This window comes from Cyprinus carpio, chromosome B8 (genome assembly GCF_018340385.1).
Source record: "Cyprinus carpio isolate SPL01 chromosome B8, ASM1834038v1, whole genome shotgun sequence".
Lineage (NCBI taxonomy): Eukaryota > Metazoa > Chordata > Actinopteri > Cypriniformes > Cyprinidae > Cyprinus > Cyprinus carpio.
The window spans coordinates 2,329,238-2,347,785 of record NC_056604.1 but is presented as its reverse complement, the minus strand read 5'-3'; the positions used below and the strand labels follow the sequence as shown (position 1 = coordinate 2,347,785).

Sequence of the window (18,548 nt, the reverse complement as noted above, 5' to 3'; positions counted from 1 at the left end):
TGGCCAATCACATTTCTCCCTCTTCTCCTTTTTTGTGACGATTGAAGCCTGCTTCATCAATATACTGGTACTCATAATGAGTTGCACTGCTATCCAAATCCAAGATTTTCTAGAGTAAAAAGAACACAAGGTACAATACAGTAAGTTAGTGTTTTACAGTAATGGCATTGATTGCAGACAGTACTACTGTGAAACTGTTGCTGAGGTTTGAGTTCACACTTTGAAGCAGCAGTATACATAGATATGCCCAAATCCTTTTACTTACAGTAGCATGGAATAGTTTATGGACACACACTTAAAAATCAGGAAAAATATATTTTTGTTTTGACAGTAAAAGTGCAGTAGTGGGTTGCACATACTTGAACAAACTGGAATCACAACTCCTTCACTCTAACGAAGTTCCTCTCAAAGGGCACTTTGTATACTTGCTTCATTCGAATTGCATTTCTCCTTAGAACACGATCAATTGTGGAGAGACTGCATTGGTGGATATTGTGGAACAGTTGATTGTCCTGTGTTATTATTTGCTAAATTTCTTTGAGGTGGAAGGTGTTGTTCTGGACCACCATGTCAACAATGGCATGCTCTTGTTCAATTGAAAGAAGTCTTGTTCGTCCACCTGAAAGTTCTCTAACTTCAATTCTGAAAAATGTTTGGACAAGCAGGAACATTTACTGTAGAAATCTCGACCTATGTCAAACAAGACTACATGGACTCTCTTTGAAGAAGTAGAATGATATAGTTACTTACCGGTTTTTCCTCTTAAATGTGCGGATAATTGAAGCCACTGTGAATCTGTTTATATTGGGCTGAACTCTCTGCCCAGCTTCTCTCAGTGAGAGACCATGATTTATGGCATGGTCAATAAGTGGGGCTCTGATTTCATTTGAAACACGCGTGTACCCTATCCTTCTACCTCTCCTCCCTCCTCCCTCCTAAAACCTTGTGCTCCTCTTACACCTTGTGCTCCTCTTACTCTCTGTCCATCTCTTCTTATATTTTCTACTCTTTCTACTATACCATTGCCCTCCAATCTATCCATCTCTTCTCCCTCTACTCCTCGTTCTTCTCTTCCTACATCCTCAGCTCTTCTTTCTCTTGCTCCTACATCTTCAGCTCTTCTTTCTCCTTCTCCTACATCTTCAGCTCTTCTAGCTCTTTCTCCATCTCCTCTTCCTCTTCTTTTCCCTCTACCCTGTCCACCACCTCTCACTCCTACACCTCTTCCTTTTCCATTGCTCATTCTTCTTCTTTTTATTGTCTTTTCTCCTCATTTATCTTCTTTGTTGTTTTTCTCTTCCCCTTTTGTAGTTGTTGTAATTAAGACAGCTGTGTGAACAATTAGGAAATTGGCTTTTTCTGTGGATTACTAACTCATCAGATATCAATTTGGGGTTAACCCTCTGGAGTCGATTAACGCGTATACGCGTTTTGGGGTATTTTCTCCTGATAACCCCGAAAAGAACTTAAATTACACTTTCAGTTTTGATCGTACAGATAAGTGCAATACATCAATCGAATCTGTAAAGGGTCTACTTTTTTTTGTATACAGACATAATAACAACAAAACTTTGTGCACTTATAAAATAAAGATAACAAACAAGGAGTGCTGTCTGCAGCCTTTGTCTGCGCTGATCTTCAGATACAAATGCGTCATTAAAATGAACTGTAACTCAGTGGAATACTCAACGAAGAGACATGAGAGAGATATCTATAGAAAGCCTGACATGTCTACTTTTAAACTAAACGAGTGCTGCTGAAAACAAATATTCTGTGATAAAGTAATCCATATGAAAACAACGCGATGTCCGTTTTTCACTTCTCCCTTCATTATCTTCTAATGCGACCACGCCCACCGCGCCCGAGCGCGCTTTTGAGATTCAAATGTTTCACTGAAGCGCGCGGCTTTTGAATACGCCCACACAACAGAAGACAACGCAGCGAGACTGTTCTTCAAGTTTTATTATTATTTACTGTTTGCTTCGCGATGAGAGGAATAAGACATAATTCACCCCAAAAAGATGTGATGTGGTTGAGGATTTGAGATTTGGATTTCCTCAGAAAAAAAAGAATGAAGCACTTTATTCAGCAGAGTTCATAAACATGAGTAAGTCTCTGTCTATTTATTTATATACTTGTACTAGTTTTCACATAACGTGTAAACATTTTACTAGTTAGACTTTTTCCAAAGACTTTTTCCAAACTATAATTCCTGACTAAATGTATAATCAAGTGAAATGTTATGAAGTTTTCAATAACAATATACACATACTATACCATTCAAAAGCTTGATGTAAATAATATAAATGTAACAATAAATGTAACTGTAAACAAATGTAACAATCATTGCTGTTCTTTCAATTTATCTCCCCCTAAAAAACCTGAAAAAAAATATTCTCAGCTCTTTTCAACATTAATAATAATAATAATAATAATAATAATAATAATAATAATGATAATGATGATAATAATAACAATAAATGTTTTTTTGTAGAAAATAAGATTGTTAAAAGGATTTCTGAAGGATTGTGTGACTGGAGTAATGATGCAAAAACATTCAGCTTTGAAAGTCAGCTTTGATTGTTGCTAATAACTGTTTAACTGCACTCACAAGTGAATATTAAATTATGTTGTGGGATAATAAATATATTCTAAATAAACTACAAACATAAAATTATATACATTTATTTTGTCCTCACATTCTTTCTTGTAACTCTTCCCTCTCAGTGACACAGCTGACTGAATGGCTCATTATGCAGCTCATTATGCAGGCCTTTGTCTTCTCAGGTGTGAATTCATGATAGTTGACGCCTACTCGCATATGACTTTTTACCAACAAAAAGTGTCTTAGAAAATTTAAATCAATATATTGTTTTCTGTAAGTGAGTAAACAAGATGATTTTCACATCATTTAGAAAAAAAAAATTCTAGGCTACAAGCTCCAGTTCTCAAAATTCCTGGGAACCAATTTTCTGTATGTTGTTTTATTGCCTTATTCAAGTGATTTAACATTTTAGTTTTTCACTAACCACGCATAACATTTTTTTTCTCAAAAACACAATCATGACATACATGCTGCTCACATAATTATTATAGCCTAGTTTGTGCTGATTACAGTGAGATTAGACTTTAGCCATTTAGATATTTATAAGAAACTGAAAAAAGCACAAATGTCAGGGCATGACAAAACTTCTCCAGGCCCCAAAAATACCCTTAGACTCCAGAGGGTTAATTGAGGACATAAGGTGTGCAACTAACTATTTTACAATTCACAGAGTTTTGTTTGTTGTGTTTTGAAAATGGTACAAAAATGCTTGTGATCTTTGTGAAGACCAATGAAAAAGCTGCAAATGTTTTTCCTGATATAGTAAAGATTTGGTTGGCTGTATGAACTGCTGTGATAACATTAGGGAAATTCAGCATCGCGTTAGTTCAGTCAGGCCACGTTAGTCACGCTTGCATCAGCCGACAGTCAGCTGTTCCTGACGTGTACCAATCCAGTCTTGACACCTATCACATGCGGTCTATTTAAATTCCTATTCTTCAGCATCTCTTCTGTCGCATCGCTGCTTGCAATTAACTCCCTCCTCCAACCCCAACTCCACCAACTGAACCTGAGCTACATGGACTCTCTTTGAAGAAGTAGAATGATATAGTTACTTACCGGTTTTTCTTCAGCATCTCTTCTGTCGCATCGCTGCTTGCAATTAACTCCCTCCTCCAACCCCAACTCCACCAACTGAACCTGAGCTACATGGACTCTCTTTGAAGAAGTAGAATGATATAGTTACTTACCGGTTTTTCCTCTGTGAATCTGTTTATATTGGGCTGAACTCTCTGCCCAGCTTCTCTCAGTGAGAGACCATGATTTATGGCATGGTCAATAAGTGGGGCTCTGATTTCATTTGAAACACGCGTGTACCCTATCCTTCTACCTCTCCTCCCTCCTCCCTCCTTCTTCAGCATCTCTTCTGTCGCATCACTGCTTGCAATTAACTCCCTCCTCCAACCCCAACTCCACCAACTGAACCTGTAATCCAATCTAACTTTGTTCTTTCTTTACAGTCTCTTCATTGGAAGCAGTCTCTATCACAGTTCGTTTACAACTCATGTAATTGTGAATTGTAATTATGTATGCATATAATGGTCCCCGCTCTGTCCAAGCATGGCTGCATGGACAGGCGTGTGGAGTCTTGCCCAGAACATAACCATACTGCCAACACTAACTGTATGCAATATAATTGTCATAAATATACTTGAGGGAAGTGGTCCTGATTGAATTTTGTGCACAGTGTTTTGAGAAAGCGATGCTTTTGATTTGTAATTTGTATGAAATGAAGGAGAATTTACTATCTGTTTAGGACAATTACAAAGTGTACAGATCACTGTGTTAAATGTTTTGGGTGCAGTTACTTGAGTTTGGAGAAATGTACCAAATCGATTGAGAAAAACTGTAAATGAACCAATTCAAATAGAAAACAAATATTCTCAGATTACTGTATGTAATCGGTATGAAACATGCGTACAAGTGCATACTGCAGTCAGTGTCGCCGACTTCAGCCCTTAAACTGAAAACGGAAAGCACTAGTGTAACAATAAATTATGATGTGACAATAAATTAAAACGTTAATGTACTTTCTGTTTTTCCCTAACAAATTCATAATTATTATATTTGCCGGTGCACTGTGGCAAGCCTTTTTTTTTTTCGTGCGCTTGAGCACTTATTAGACTATGTAGGCATTTAAAGGCTCATTATTATGATTTATATAGTTTATTAAAAGTGCGACTAATAGTCGACTAATGCTTAAAATGAATGATTACTAGTCGACCAGAGAAATCTTTAGTCGAGGGCAGCCTTAATGCATATTGACTAATTGTTTATGAGAAGCATACATATAAGAGGCTGACAATTACCTGAATATATAGCCTTCTTGTTTAATTGCTGACACTTAGCCTGCATTTTAAAATCTTTATATGATTGTGGTAATTAAATTTTTTTTAAAACCCTTATTTGAATATGGCAACATAATATTGCGCTCTATAATATTTATATGAATAAATCTCTGACAGAGACTATCAGCCAATCACTGTGTGCATGGATAGTAAGTATGCTGATATAATTATTATAAAGGATGTCAACCCCGCCCTTACTCTTAGCTTAAGACTTCTGTCCTTTCTTTAGTAAAAGTTTGTCTCAGCAGCTTTGTGAATATGTTTTAAGAAATAAACTCTTAGCTAAAAACTTCTACTGCTATTTAAGAGAACTCTTAGTGGTAAGATAAAATGTTTTGTGAATACGGGCCCTGATCTATAACAATACATCTGTTTTACTTGAAATACTTTTCAGCTACTATAACTTAAGTCTTTGGGAAAATCAGTTATTATACATCTGAAATGGATGCAGTCACCACATAACTAATGTTTATATTGTCAAAAATGTACAGTAGTCAAAGTGATTTCAAATCAATGGATTTATTAAATACAAAATAGAAAACATTAAATTCAGGTTAATACAGCAACATATAGGCAAAAATTGAAATACACAAAAGTAAAAAAAAACAAACAAACAAAAAAACTAACAGAAAGCAAGCAAACAAAGAATTGTGAGATTGTAGGATTTTGTTTGAAAGTTCTTGTGTGCGAAAGTCTCATCTGTAGTACATCAATGTCCATAGCTGAAGTTGGCTGATATCAAATGAATGATCCAACCTCTTGTAATGAAAACAAGCCACAGCTTTCAAACACCAGACTCTAACCAGGAACAATCAAAAAATAGTCCAGACTATGGTCTCATGTCGAAAAGAACATTAAATCCACATTCAAACTGGGCCATGATCAGGGCTGGACTGGGACAAAAAAAAAAAACCCTGGCATTTTTTGGTCCAAGCGGCACACCAACACTTATAGTTTTTGAACGGTAAGATTTTTAATGTTTTTTTAAAGAAGTCTCTTCTGCTCACCAAGCCTGCATTTATTTGATCCAAAATACAGCAAAAGCAGTAATATTGTGAAATATTTTTACTATTTAAAATAACTGTTTTCTATTTGAATATATTTTAAAATGACATTTATTCCTGCAATTTCAAAGCTACATTTTTAACATCATTACTCCAGTCACATGATCCTTCAGAAATCATTCAAATACTCTGATTTGCTGCTCAAAAACATTTATTATTATTATTATTATTATTATTATTGTTGTTGTTGTTGTTGTTGTTGTTGTTGTTGTTGAAAATGGCTAGAATTTAGAAGTAGAATTTTCAGGTCTCTTTGATGAATAGAAAGTTCAGAAGAGCAGCATTTATATTAAATATATATATATATATTTTTTGTAACATTATAAATGTCTTTGCCATTACTTTTGATAAATATAAATCATCCTTGCTAAATAAAGGTAACTTTCTATAATTTCCCCCCAAAATTATACTGACTCCAAGCTTTTGAATGGTATATGTATAATGTTACAAAAGCTTTTTATTTCAGATAAATGCTGATCTTTCGATCTTTCTATTGGATCTCACTTACTGTTCAAAAAATTGACCAGTAGTATACGTATGTATGTAGCCTATATGTACCCCACTTGTATCACATCTCGTTTTCGATAAGAATAAAAGGCCAGGTTCGACAATATTGTGTCTTTTAAGTTAAATCTAGCTTTATTTGCATTGGCCCATGGAAACTTCTATGAACACACTTGACTTGGCCAAAAAATCTCAGGGGACGAATTTACGTTTTATTAAAAGTATGTATTCTACTCTCATGGCATGCGCACACATTAGGATGGGTTAGATTCCTGCCTCTGCTGCGAGTCCCTATCAAGCACTTTACAGATTCAACTACACTCTTTCCTTTCCTCCTGCCTGGCTCTTTGGCCCGCATCACTCACTGCAGGGCAAGCCTGTTCTTGATAAAGCTGCTGTGAAAACATGGGAAAAGCCGACAAGGAAGGAGTGATCTTTATATAGGCGGAGCAAAAAACTTAATTGTGTCGTCTGTAGCGCATTGTGATTGGATGTTTACACTGTCAGTACAGGAGACAAACCAATGGGCCACTGGCTGCTCGCTGTCCCTGCGTGATGGTCCTCTGCAAAAACAACAACAAAAAAACACTTCTGTCTGCCCCTTAAGTGCGTCAGCCCACCAGGAAATTATATGCCTGATAACCAATCCAGCCCTGACCCAGAGGTGGAACCTCACAAATAAAGTGTCCTTCTAAAATGCATACAAATACACTGTCTTAAACTCTTAGCATCAATCCAAACATAGGCATACATGTACCATCTCTTCAAAAAACATAAGCAATGTGCACGTAAAAAAAAAAAAAAAAACACCTCTGCTTGAAATGATACATTTCCCAACCAGGACACAGAACAATGTTTTCAGCATGTGAGTAAAGCTGGCTACTGCTGTTTGCTATTGCTAACTCTCTCTACAACATGGCTTCACTTAATGAAACCTAAAACATTCCAGCATCCCTAGTGGTAAGAAAGAAAACTGCCCACAAAATTCTTATTAACAGGCTCATGTCTGGCCCACACTGGGCGATCATTGGATTAATGTGGGCAGTCCCATAGTGTGGGCTGCTCACTAAGAGCCTGCGGTGAGCCCAAAGCTATGGGCCTCACCTGGGCAAGTCCACACTGGGCCTGTTTAGGTTTGGTGTGGGCTGGCCCTAGCCCACTGTGCCTACAAAAAGCCAGCATGGGCTTTTTTGATTTTTGAAAAGTTGATTTTACCAGAAGAGTCAGGGATTCTATGAATTTAGTTTGAAGGCTTGGATTTGTGTTTAAGGTTTTGAGAAAATTTGAGATGGTTTTAAGAAATGTGTTTTAGTAATTTAGAACAACTGTAATAGAGATGCTAAAGTTGCTTGTTTGACAGACATTTTATTAATATCTCTTTTGGTCCTTACATTTACCCTGTTAACCCACACCTGGACGCCGACGCACTGAACGCTCTTTGTTTGCAAGTGTCAATGTTTACGAACAGATAAAATGAAACCATCAATTTGTGATGGTTTCAAGAAATGTGTTTTAGTAATTCAGAAAAACTGTAATAGAGATGCTAAAGTTGCTTGTTTTACAGACATTTTATTAATATCTATTTTGTTCCTTGCATTTAACCTGATTAATTTTAAACAAGGCTCAGTTCTCCTCTGGCCAGATGAAACCAGCATGAATAAACACAGTCATCTTATGATTTTTGATTCCCCACAAAATGACAGATTTATTTTATATTTGTTTTCAGAGATACAACTATAATCCAGCATTCTCGCAGTGGCAGTTACAGCGACAGCTCACTGTGGCTGCATGAGGATGAGAACAGAATCCAGAGCAGTCGTCATTGTCAGGAAATGGAACAAAGGTGAATGCTAATAAACATATCTGTAAGTTAGACACTGGCGAAAGCTCATAAATAGTCATGGAGCAGCAAGCACCACCTTTTGACAAAAGTGTGTGTGTGTGTGTGTGTGTGTGTGTGTGTGTGTGTGTGTGTGACTGTGTGTGTGTGTGTGTGTGTGTGTGTGTGTGTGTGTGTGTGTGTGTGTGTGTGTAGTTTTTCCTACAGTCACTCAGTACATATATTGTTCTCATCAAGCCGGCAACTTACATTTGTGACTTAGTAATTGTAAAGATAAACAGACCAACAAAAAACTGATAAAAAGGACCAATGCATTTCTAAATGGAAGACCTGACATCAATTACAAGGCAATTTTTCCTTTCCATGATTTGAATTCATTATATTATTAAAGCTGCAAGAAACGTTGTAAGGGCCCGCACACCTGGAGCAACCTCCCCCCAGCGGCCTTAGGGAAACAGCCAACGGTGGGCAATATGTTTTAAAAGTGGTAAATATAGGAGGAATATCTCAAAGTCATTTATATGTGCCAAACTTCTTACTGCCAGCTGGTGGCGCTATGACTATAACTGAATACTATGGAAGCAGATTAGTCTCAAATATAATTCACGCAAAAAACACGATTCACACATGCGTAGACAATTTCACATGCATGAAACCTAATTCACGTACCCACAAAAAAAATTCACGTGTGTGAAAGAAATATATATTCACAAAAAGCAATTCACATGCGCAAAGTAAAATTATATATTCATAAAATACATTTCACAAATGCAAAACACAATTCGTAGATATACAACTGTGCACAAAAACCTTTGAATGTTTAAAATGTACGAGTGTCTGAATGTACAAATCGTCATTTACTACGAATCCACTCGGATTTGTGTGTGTGTGTTTTTGAGACTTTCCTGGCAGAGCTCTCTTCCCACGTGGGTCTGTCGTACTCTTTAGCCAATCAGATGCGAGCTCACCATTCAACCAATCATATCATAAGCCACTGAGAGTGCATTCAGAAGCTCGCAGGCAATCGGGGAGACGTCAAGAGAGAAGCCCATAGAAGCCCTGGCGTTACATTTTAAAATACTATACAAAAGAATTAATCAGAATACTTACTCCTGCTCACTCACGCCAAAGAACTCCCCGCTCAAGCTCGCCGTCTCTGCCAGATTAACGATGGCAGTTTGCACGCACGGCTACTAGAAGATTTACATCTGTCAGACAGGTTGCTGACGTCATCAAGCTTAGTTTGAGTCTGCGCGTCAGAAACGGAAGTGCTAAAAAAATCGCTAAAAATGGGCTTCATTTGTCTCAATTGATTTCCAATTGGGTCGCTGTGTCCATTTCTTTTACTGTCTATGGGATTACTGATGTAAAGGCTTAATTTCCGTTCTAATTAATCCATATTGCGCAAAAGGTGCGCAGAATCGTGCTCCTTGAATGCACTCTCAGTGGCTTATGATATGATTGGTTGAATGGTAAGCTCGCATCTGATTGGCTAAAGAGTACGACAGACCCACGTGGGAAGAGAGCTCTGCCAGGAAAGTCTCAAAAACACACACACACAAATCCGAGTGGTTTCGTAGTAAATGACAATTTGTACATTCAGACACTCGTACATTTTAAACATTCAAAGGTTTTTGTGCACAGTTGTATATCTACGAATTGTGTTTTGCATTTGTGAAATGTATTTTATGAATATATCATTTTATTTTGTGCATGTGAATTGCTTTTTGTGAATATATATTTTTTTTCACGCACGTGAATTTTTTTTGTGTGTACGTGAATTAGGTTTCATGCATGTGAAATTGTCCACGCATGTGTGAATCGTGTTTTTTGCGTGAATTATATTTGAGACTAATCTGCTTCCATAGAATACTGACATGTAGATGTCTTCAGGCCAGGTCTTTTATCAAATGTAACGTTTGGTGCAGATTGAACATGGTATGTTTGAGTAAGTGTAAAATATGACATATTCTGTTGCAAACAGCTATGATTATAACTGAATATTGGCCTTAATGTCTTTAGGTCAGGACTGTTACCCAACATGTGAAGTTTGGGGCTGATTGTACACTGCATGTTTTAGTTAGTGTAAAACATGACATTTCCTGTTTCCAACAGGTGGCACTATAAATAATAACTGAATATTGGCATGTAGATGTTTTCAGGCCAGGACTCTTACCAGGCATGTGAAGTTTGGGGCAAATCGGACATTGCATGTTTAAGTTAGTGTAAAACAAGTCATTTCCTGTTGGCAGCAGGTGGCACTATGATTATAACTGAATATTGGCCTTTAGATGTGTTCAGGCCAGGACTCTTATCAAATGTGTGAAGCTTTGGGGCAGATCAGACATTCTATTTGCATCTTTTCCATGGCGAACATTTAACTTTGTCAGGCCGCCATGGACACACCCTTTAACGAAAACTCAAGATCTTCACAATTTAACATCACAAAGGCCTTTAGATTAGACTGACTAAATATAAATGTCATTGATGTCATTAAATCTCTAGGAGTTCATTACTGCATAAAACATTCCACTTCCTGTTGACAGCAGGTGGAGCTATGGCTATAACTAAATATGGACATGGGCATGTGATCAGGACAGGACTCTTATCAAACATGTGAAGTAGATCAAACATTGTATTCCTGAGTTATAACAACTTCCAGTTTCATGATGAAACATTGAAATTTGTCACGCCACCACGGACACGTCCTTCAACGAAAACTCAAGATCTTCGCAAATTAACATCACAAAGGATTGTGGATTTTGGTGGAATTTGGTGTTGATCTGATTAAATCTCTAGGAAGAGTTTGTTAAAATACAATGCCTGAAAATGGCAAAAATTACACAAAATTTGCTTAGAAAATGTAAAATAACTGACTTCCTGTTGAGTTTTGGATTTTGCTCCAAGAGACTTTTTTGTAGGTATGTCACGTGTCCACCAAATTTCGTATAAATGTAGCTCGCTGGGCACTCCGTTGAAAGTGAATAGGTGGCACTATCGAGCCATATTCCCACACCCACTTTTGAAACCTGTATCAAATGTTAATTTTCACCAAAGTCACTTTGTTTTTATGTGTATAATTTTTAGTCTATAAATCAAATCAAAACTGCCAGCAAACACCATGCACAAAGGTTTGAAAAAGGTGATATCTTATAGTTATAACTGATAACTGTGTGTCTGAGATGAAAAAAAGAAAAAATAAATAAAGAATTGCTCTGCATGTCACAGGATGAAGGACTTGCATGGTAAGTTGATGGAGAAAGATGCCATGATTAAAGTCCTACAGCAGCGTTCCCGCCGAGATCCCACTCCTCTACGTCCTGCCAGCTCTGTGCCCTCCATTCCCATAGCAACTGGACTACACACACGTCACTCATCACAGACCGATCACAGATACCAGCACAGCTGGAAAGGTAATACATATACAAATACATTCATTCTAATAGATCACACACACACACACACACACACACACACACACACACACACACACACACACACACACACACACAGCAGGGTTGGACAAAATAATCTGAATACCTGGGAAATGGGTGATATTTATTTTCTTAAGGTGTTTCACCACCATTTGCAGTTTTCAGCATTCTTAGAATAGATTTTCAACATTCTTAGAGTAGATTCATACAACTATCAGTTGTATACAACTATTACATAGTTCCTTAAGAGATGTTGAAGGAGGGAATCTGCTTCTCACTCTACTGTCCAAAACTGCCCAAGGTGGTTTGATAATATTTAAATCAGGTGATTGGTCAGGGCAGATGTTCTTGGTGCTCCAACTATCCAGGATTTGTGATAATAACACATTACAGCTTTTAACTTAAAAATTACAGCTCTTTAATGTGTGTTGGCTTTGTAAAGTTCTCTGTGGTCGATTTGTGGAAACAGGGACTTCAAGGTGAATATCGAGGTTTGCTGTAACTTTGCAGTAGTAGCTCTGTGTTGTTTGGACACAGTCCTCCTTAGTGTTCAATGGGTCCCTATCATTCACTTTCAGTTTTCACCCACTATTGTTTTTTACAATTAAGACCATGTACACAAAGTATGGCAAGACTTCATCAGCAAAGACTTGTGTTTATATAAAATAGAATATAGAATATAAAATAGAAATCTTTTGTACAGTGGGTGGCCAACCAAAATGACTGTTACCGCCGTGTGTACCACCGCAAATCAGACACGTTGTTCATGAAACTACTGCCAGGTGGTGCAAAGGGACAGTTTGCAAACTGACTGAAATTTATAATTTTGTTTTGTAAATGGAGATCAAATAATGAAATAAAACAACAATGAAATTATAATATAACATTCCTTTCAAAACATCTGATAGTCGTAGGCTGCAGACTAATGCATCAAAAAAAAAAAATTATTACATAAAGGCTCTTAATGCATGTTATGGTCATTAAACAGTCATTATGAAAACCATTAAAACTACACAATTTCCTTATGTTATATTAAAGGGATACTCCACCCCAAAATGAAAATTTTGTCATAAATCACTTACCCCCATGTCGTTCCAAACCCGTAAAAGCTTCATTCATCTTCGGAACACAATTTAAGATATTTTGGATGAAAACCTGGAGGCTTGAGACTGCCAAATAAATAACAGTGTCGAGGTCCATAAAAGGTATGAAAGTTGTCATCAGAATACTCCATCTGCCATCAGACGTGCAATCTGGGTTATATGAAGTGACAGGAACACAATTTGTAAGCAAAGAAAACAAAAATAACGACTTTATTCAATAATTCCTCTTTTAACTGTCTCCTCTGTGTCTGTCCATATCACCCTATGCTGTGTATGTTCTTCTGTATCATCTGTGCCACAAGGATGCGCTTATTTATTTCAAATCAAAGCTAAATAAGCATAGAAATAGTGTGAATCTCTTGCGCTTTCATATGGAGAGTGTCTGATGAGCATTTAACTTGCTGAGCAGGTTTAGGCAAAGTGTCTGTTTTAGGACAATTGCCTTGTTTTGTTTGGCTTTTGCAATTTTTTCAATGGCATACATAGTATTACATACAATATAATATGGTTTTGTTTTGTTTTTTCTCAGGAGAGATGAGGCACCTCTGATTTAGAGTGAGTGAGAGAGAGAGAGAGAGAGAGAGAGAGAGACAAATAAATTGCCCAAAAGAGACACGATGCGCGACAGAGAGACAAAAACTTTTGTTATTAATTTATATGCTGCTTTGTACTATTTACAGTTTTTTAATTGTACACAGCAACGCTGCAGTCGTTTTGACAATACAAATCGAAAAATATAATGCAGTAATAAGAAACTGTCCCGAGACTTCATGTAGGCCTAATTATTTTTAGTTTAATTACTGGGCAATTCCAGCCTTAAGAACGTGACATTCGCTGTAAAAACCTGAAATATAAATTCTCACAGAATGTTTTCATTACCAATATATTGAACCATCTCGTTATATTTTTCTAAATCCCAAATAGAGTCCATACATCAGAAAAATATCCGTCTATGAACATGTTTTATAGGCTATTTTGGATTTGGAAAATACACATGGATTACGGACTTGACAGTAAAAGACTTTCTGTGATTTACAATGCACAAACCAGAAGCAACAATCTGAGTTGAAAAAATGGTCAAAGTGTTGACCATTCACAAAACATAAAATATCATTTTTATTTCAATTTTCATTTTTATATTTCAGAGGAAAAAAGCAATGTTAAGGATGTTGTAAGGGTGGTTTCCCTATGGTGTTTCAGGCTGTAAGATTGCTGAATGACTAAAGAATTGTTGTCAGCACGATGGTATAAAACTGTACATTTCCAGTCTATTACCACCCACTGCCACTTATACCAACGATGGAAATAAGCGCAGTTAGAATAGCTAAATATGTGGGAGAGCATTGGTACTGTGTGACTATATTGTATTGCCATAGGAAGCACTTCAATGTTAATATTGAATCAAGAGTTAGCACATAATAATTGAAATGGTTTAATAACTTTTTTTTATGGTTACACTTTAATTGGTTACAAAATAGATGAAGGATGGTAAAGCCTAGTTAATTGTACCCAGCATGTATGTAAAACCTTACCTGAGACAGAGAGAGAGAGAGAGATACAGAGAGAGAGAAAAAGAGGGAGAGAGGGCAGAGCCCCGAGAAGAGAGCTCCAGCAAAGGAAAGAGTCAGCAAACAGAGAAAGTGTCAGCAAAGAGAAAGAGCCAGAGCAACAGTTACAGTTTTCTTTTGTCCCTTCCTTGACCATGTGACTAAAAACCAAATGTGTGACATTCAAACTGACCAATCAGCAGATTACAGCTTCACCCACTCTGCAAAAGGTCTGACAATTAGCATACCCCCGATGCATACACATGTTGGCCTATAGGCCTTGATCGATATCAGCACTTCTGTGCCTTCAGGAATTCTAAATGGCCCTTTTGTTACTCAAGATAGGTTTGGGACAGGAAAACAGGAGTCTTTGATCATTTTTGACCCTATAAAAGTGATGTTAAAGACATATTGTTAGAAAGATTTCTATTTTAAATGAATGCTGATCTTTGTAACTTAAAAAAAAAAAAAAAAGTATGCCAGATAATATACATAGTTACATAGTGTAACATTCAGGGCCACTGCAGACCAAATGGGTGCCCTAAGCAGAATAGTATTGTTGTGCCCCATCCCTCAAAATAAAATAAAAAAAATAAAAATAAATAACACCTAGGCCTACTATAAGGGGTGAAAATAGAACTTTAATAAAATATAAAAATAAATAAATTATAATTAAATTCTATTATTTATAAATTACAGTTGTTGCTCTAGACAGTTAACTATGGCTATGGTTTTATTAATACAGTTGTCTGATTGATTTTATAGTCTTGAGCGTTTTGAAATTACACAAAATAAAATTAAGCAGTTTTACTACGATAACCATGGTTCATTTTGGTAAGGGTTGCGATGTCCACGTTTTTGTTGAAGAAATTAAAGAGGCTGTAGCACTTCTATCGCAAAAAGGTGGCAAAAAAATTATTAAATGATTAAGTAAATTATTATTATTATTATTATTATTACATTATGTATTTTAACAGTGTTATTCAATTAAACCATATGATTATTATTAATTTACCAATCACCTCGTTGTTTTATATAATGCATTTTAAGTCATGGAATCTAAAATAAGTCACATGCGTTGGTGGTGGTGGTTAAATTATTACCAACATTAAAACACGTTACTAACGTCAACAGTCAAAACAGTTTCACAGGATTATGAACGTAGCTACCTGTAAGTGATGCACGGGCATCATCTCAGGCTTTTTTTTTTTTTTTTCTCTGCGCCGGACTGCGCTGATGTCTTTTCCCTAATATAGGCCAGTTGTCCATTAATTATGATGATATTTGTATTCAACCGCAAACATGAGGTGAGAGCGAGCGCAGGCACGGGCACAGATGCAGGAATGGCGCGTCACGTGTGCTTATACTGCCTGCTGCGTTCATCATAAAATGCAATTTTTATAATTATACATATATATATATATATATATATATATATATATATATATATATATATATATATATATATATATATATATATATATATATGCTCATGTTTAGATTTTTTATGTATATGTATATGTCAATATTAATATAGAACTTTTTTTTTTTTTTTTTGCCCCCCTGGGAGTTGGTGCCCTACGTAAACTGCGTACTCTCCATATAGGGAGTGGCAGTACTGCCAACATTGATAATAAATCAGCACATTAGAATGATTTCTGAATGATCATGTGACACTCTAGACTTGAGTCTCATGAAAATTCAGAAATTGTAGTGTAAATGTCTTTTGACTCTCATTACTGCAATGTGACCTTTGCTACTAGATTTTTAACTTAATGGTTTGTGTTTTTGTTTGCAGATGTTCTCCTGGGAAAACACCAAGTAGAGCACATCCTTCCCTCTCAGCCCTCTCTTTTGGTCTCTGTCTCTTCATCTCTCCCTGCCTCCTCTCCTTCCTCTCTTCCTCCATCATTCTCCTCCTCTCTACCTTCCTCTTTTCTTCCCTTCTTGGCCCCCACACGTTCAAACACATCATTAATAACCTCATCGTCCAGTGTTCCCCATTCCAGCACTTCCTCTCTCCCTCCCTCTTTTTCTTCCACATTACCCTCGCCCTCATCTGGCTCTCTTCAGCCTCCTTTATCATTCCCTCTCCCCTCCACTCCTCTCTTGTCTCTTCATTCTAAATCTGCCAGCAGAGACAGCAGCAGTCAAACAGGACTTAGTCCAAAGACATTTAGTGCTGCATCCTCCAAAATACAAGAAAATACAGGTGAGACAGGCAGAGAGAAGCAAGTGATAATGTAGCTTCTGTATCTATACATGCATGTGCAGAGCACAGTTCTACTCAGGAATGTACCATGATGAAATCAAAATTGACTGTTCTCATTTTTTGTTGAATCCTCCAGTGTTTATTGTGAATGATTTATCCATTTACATCTTAATTTAAAAAATCATTCATCAAAAACATTAGTGTCCCCTTCCCTCCCCTCCAGAAAACTGTTGCTCATATAAAACAATTATCCATTCAGTTTGCACTTTCTATGATCCAGTCATGGATAAAATCAAGTCCTGTGTTACTTTTTTTTTTCTCCGTTGCTAAGCCACTTCAGTAGGGTATACATGCCAGCTTTAAATTGAAGCTCAAACACGCCTTGCAAATGAGATCCTGTGATCCTTTACCATAACAATTGGTACTGCCAAATTTCTGACAATTACTGACAATTTCTTGGGATCCATCAAATAGCAGGGTCACTTTGTTGAATTAATAACACTGGCTGCTTTTTTAAGAATCTCTGCCCAGTGAATAAATGTAGACCACAAAAATACAAAGTAAAATACAATGTATCAGTGGAACACTTCTTTTTAGAAGCTTAGTAAACACAATGAATATTTTTCTTCTAATGCATTGAATACAGAGCTTATCCACCAACAACATACAACTATGAGACAAAAATTCAAGTCTTGATGTATTTCTACATGGTATTGTGAGTGACAAAATGACCTTTTAATCACAATTATAGACCCCTGCTAAAAGATAAAAAAAAAAATGATGGCTAAATTATTCAAATGGCTAAAATACTAGCATCTAATGCTAGTATAGATGTTAGTATCTCAAGAAAAAGTGCTAGTATAATATTGTCACTAAAAAAAAAAACGTATGACTAAAAAAAATAAATACATACATTTTATGTGCAGAATCTCCATCCAGCCAGGCTAAAGGCCAAGAAGTTCGAGGACAGAAGATGCCCCTACCTGACCTAGATCTGGTGGAGATCCTTATCTGAAAGAACAATCCTGGAAGTAGCATTCTTACAGATAGAACAGTGCTTAAGAAAGAGTGAGGGAGTGAAAAACAAAATATGAGTAATGGATCACATACAACAGACAGACAGAAAGGAGAGATTACAGAAAGGAACGAAGGAATGCAGTGCAAAGTAAAAGCTAGAATTCAGTATTGTGCCTCCAAAATACTGAATTGGATAATTGATTCTAATTTTATTTCTGTCCATTTTGGACCCTGAAACAAACAATGACTATGATATTTGACCTGGCCTATGCATGTATAATGTCTTAAATTGCATTATGTCAGATTATCAGCTGCCTCATAAGTGCGTTCCACAAAGCTGTATACAAATTAGTTAATATTTGTGTGAATCTACAAGAAAAAAAGAAAAAAAAAAGAAAAAAAAATGTTGTTCTGAATTGTTATATGTAGACCTAAATTATTGAATGCTGTTTAACTTTGTTGGTCTTATGGCAAACTTGCTGTAAATAAACTTGTTAATTAATTTTACAGCAATAACTGCTGTTTTGCATCATGTGTGTTTTAATTACCTGAAAGTTTTACCTTTAGTTTTAAACACCTATTTCAAAACTGTCTTTTTAAAATTGTTCTAATTCATTTTATTTATTTTATTATTATGATTATTATGATGATGATTATTATTATTTCTATGCTCCAAAAAAAAAAAGCATTATTTATTTTATGAAAGCTCTTGGGTAATCAAGTCAATAAAATTAAGGCACTTTGGGCTTGATTAAGTTATTATTATTATTATTATTATTCTAGCCCGGTTTTATTATTTTATTATTATTATTATTATTATTGGTTCTGAATTTTCATTAGATATGTTTCTAAAACAAAACTATAAAGGTAAATC

At 36.2% G+C, this 18,548-nt stretch overlaps 1 protein-coding gene across 1 annotated transcript in view; it reads left to right on the top strand.

Annotated features, from left to right (window-relative positions):
* The window catches only part of LOC109093508 (angiomotin-like protein 1), a 53,538-nt gene extending 35,351 nt beyond the window's left edge, over positions 1 to 18,187 (top strand). Inside the window, exons 2-5 of the mRNA XM_042729210.1 lie at positions 8,248 to 8,364; positions 11,590 to 11,774; positions 16,244 to 16,657; positions 17,584 to 18,187. Of these exons, the coding sequence (XP_042585144.1) occupies positions 8,248 to 8,364; positions 11,590 to 11,774; positions 16,244 to 16,657; positions 17,584 to 17,672 (805 nt within the window). The 3' untranslated portion in view covers positions 17,673 to 18,187. The remainder of the gene's footprint in view (positions 1 to 8,247; positions 8,365 to 11,589; positions 11,775 to 16,243; positions 16,658 to 17,583) is intronic.
* Positions 18,188 to 18,548: the final 361 nt, after the last annotated feature.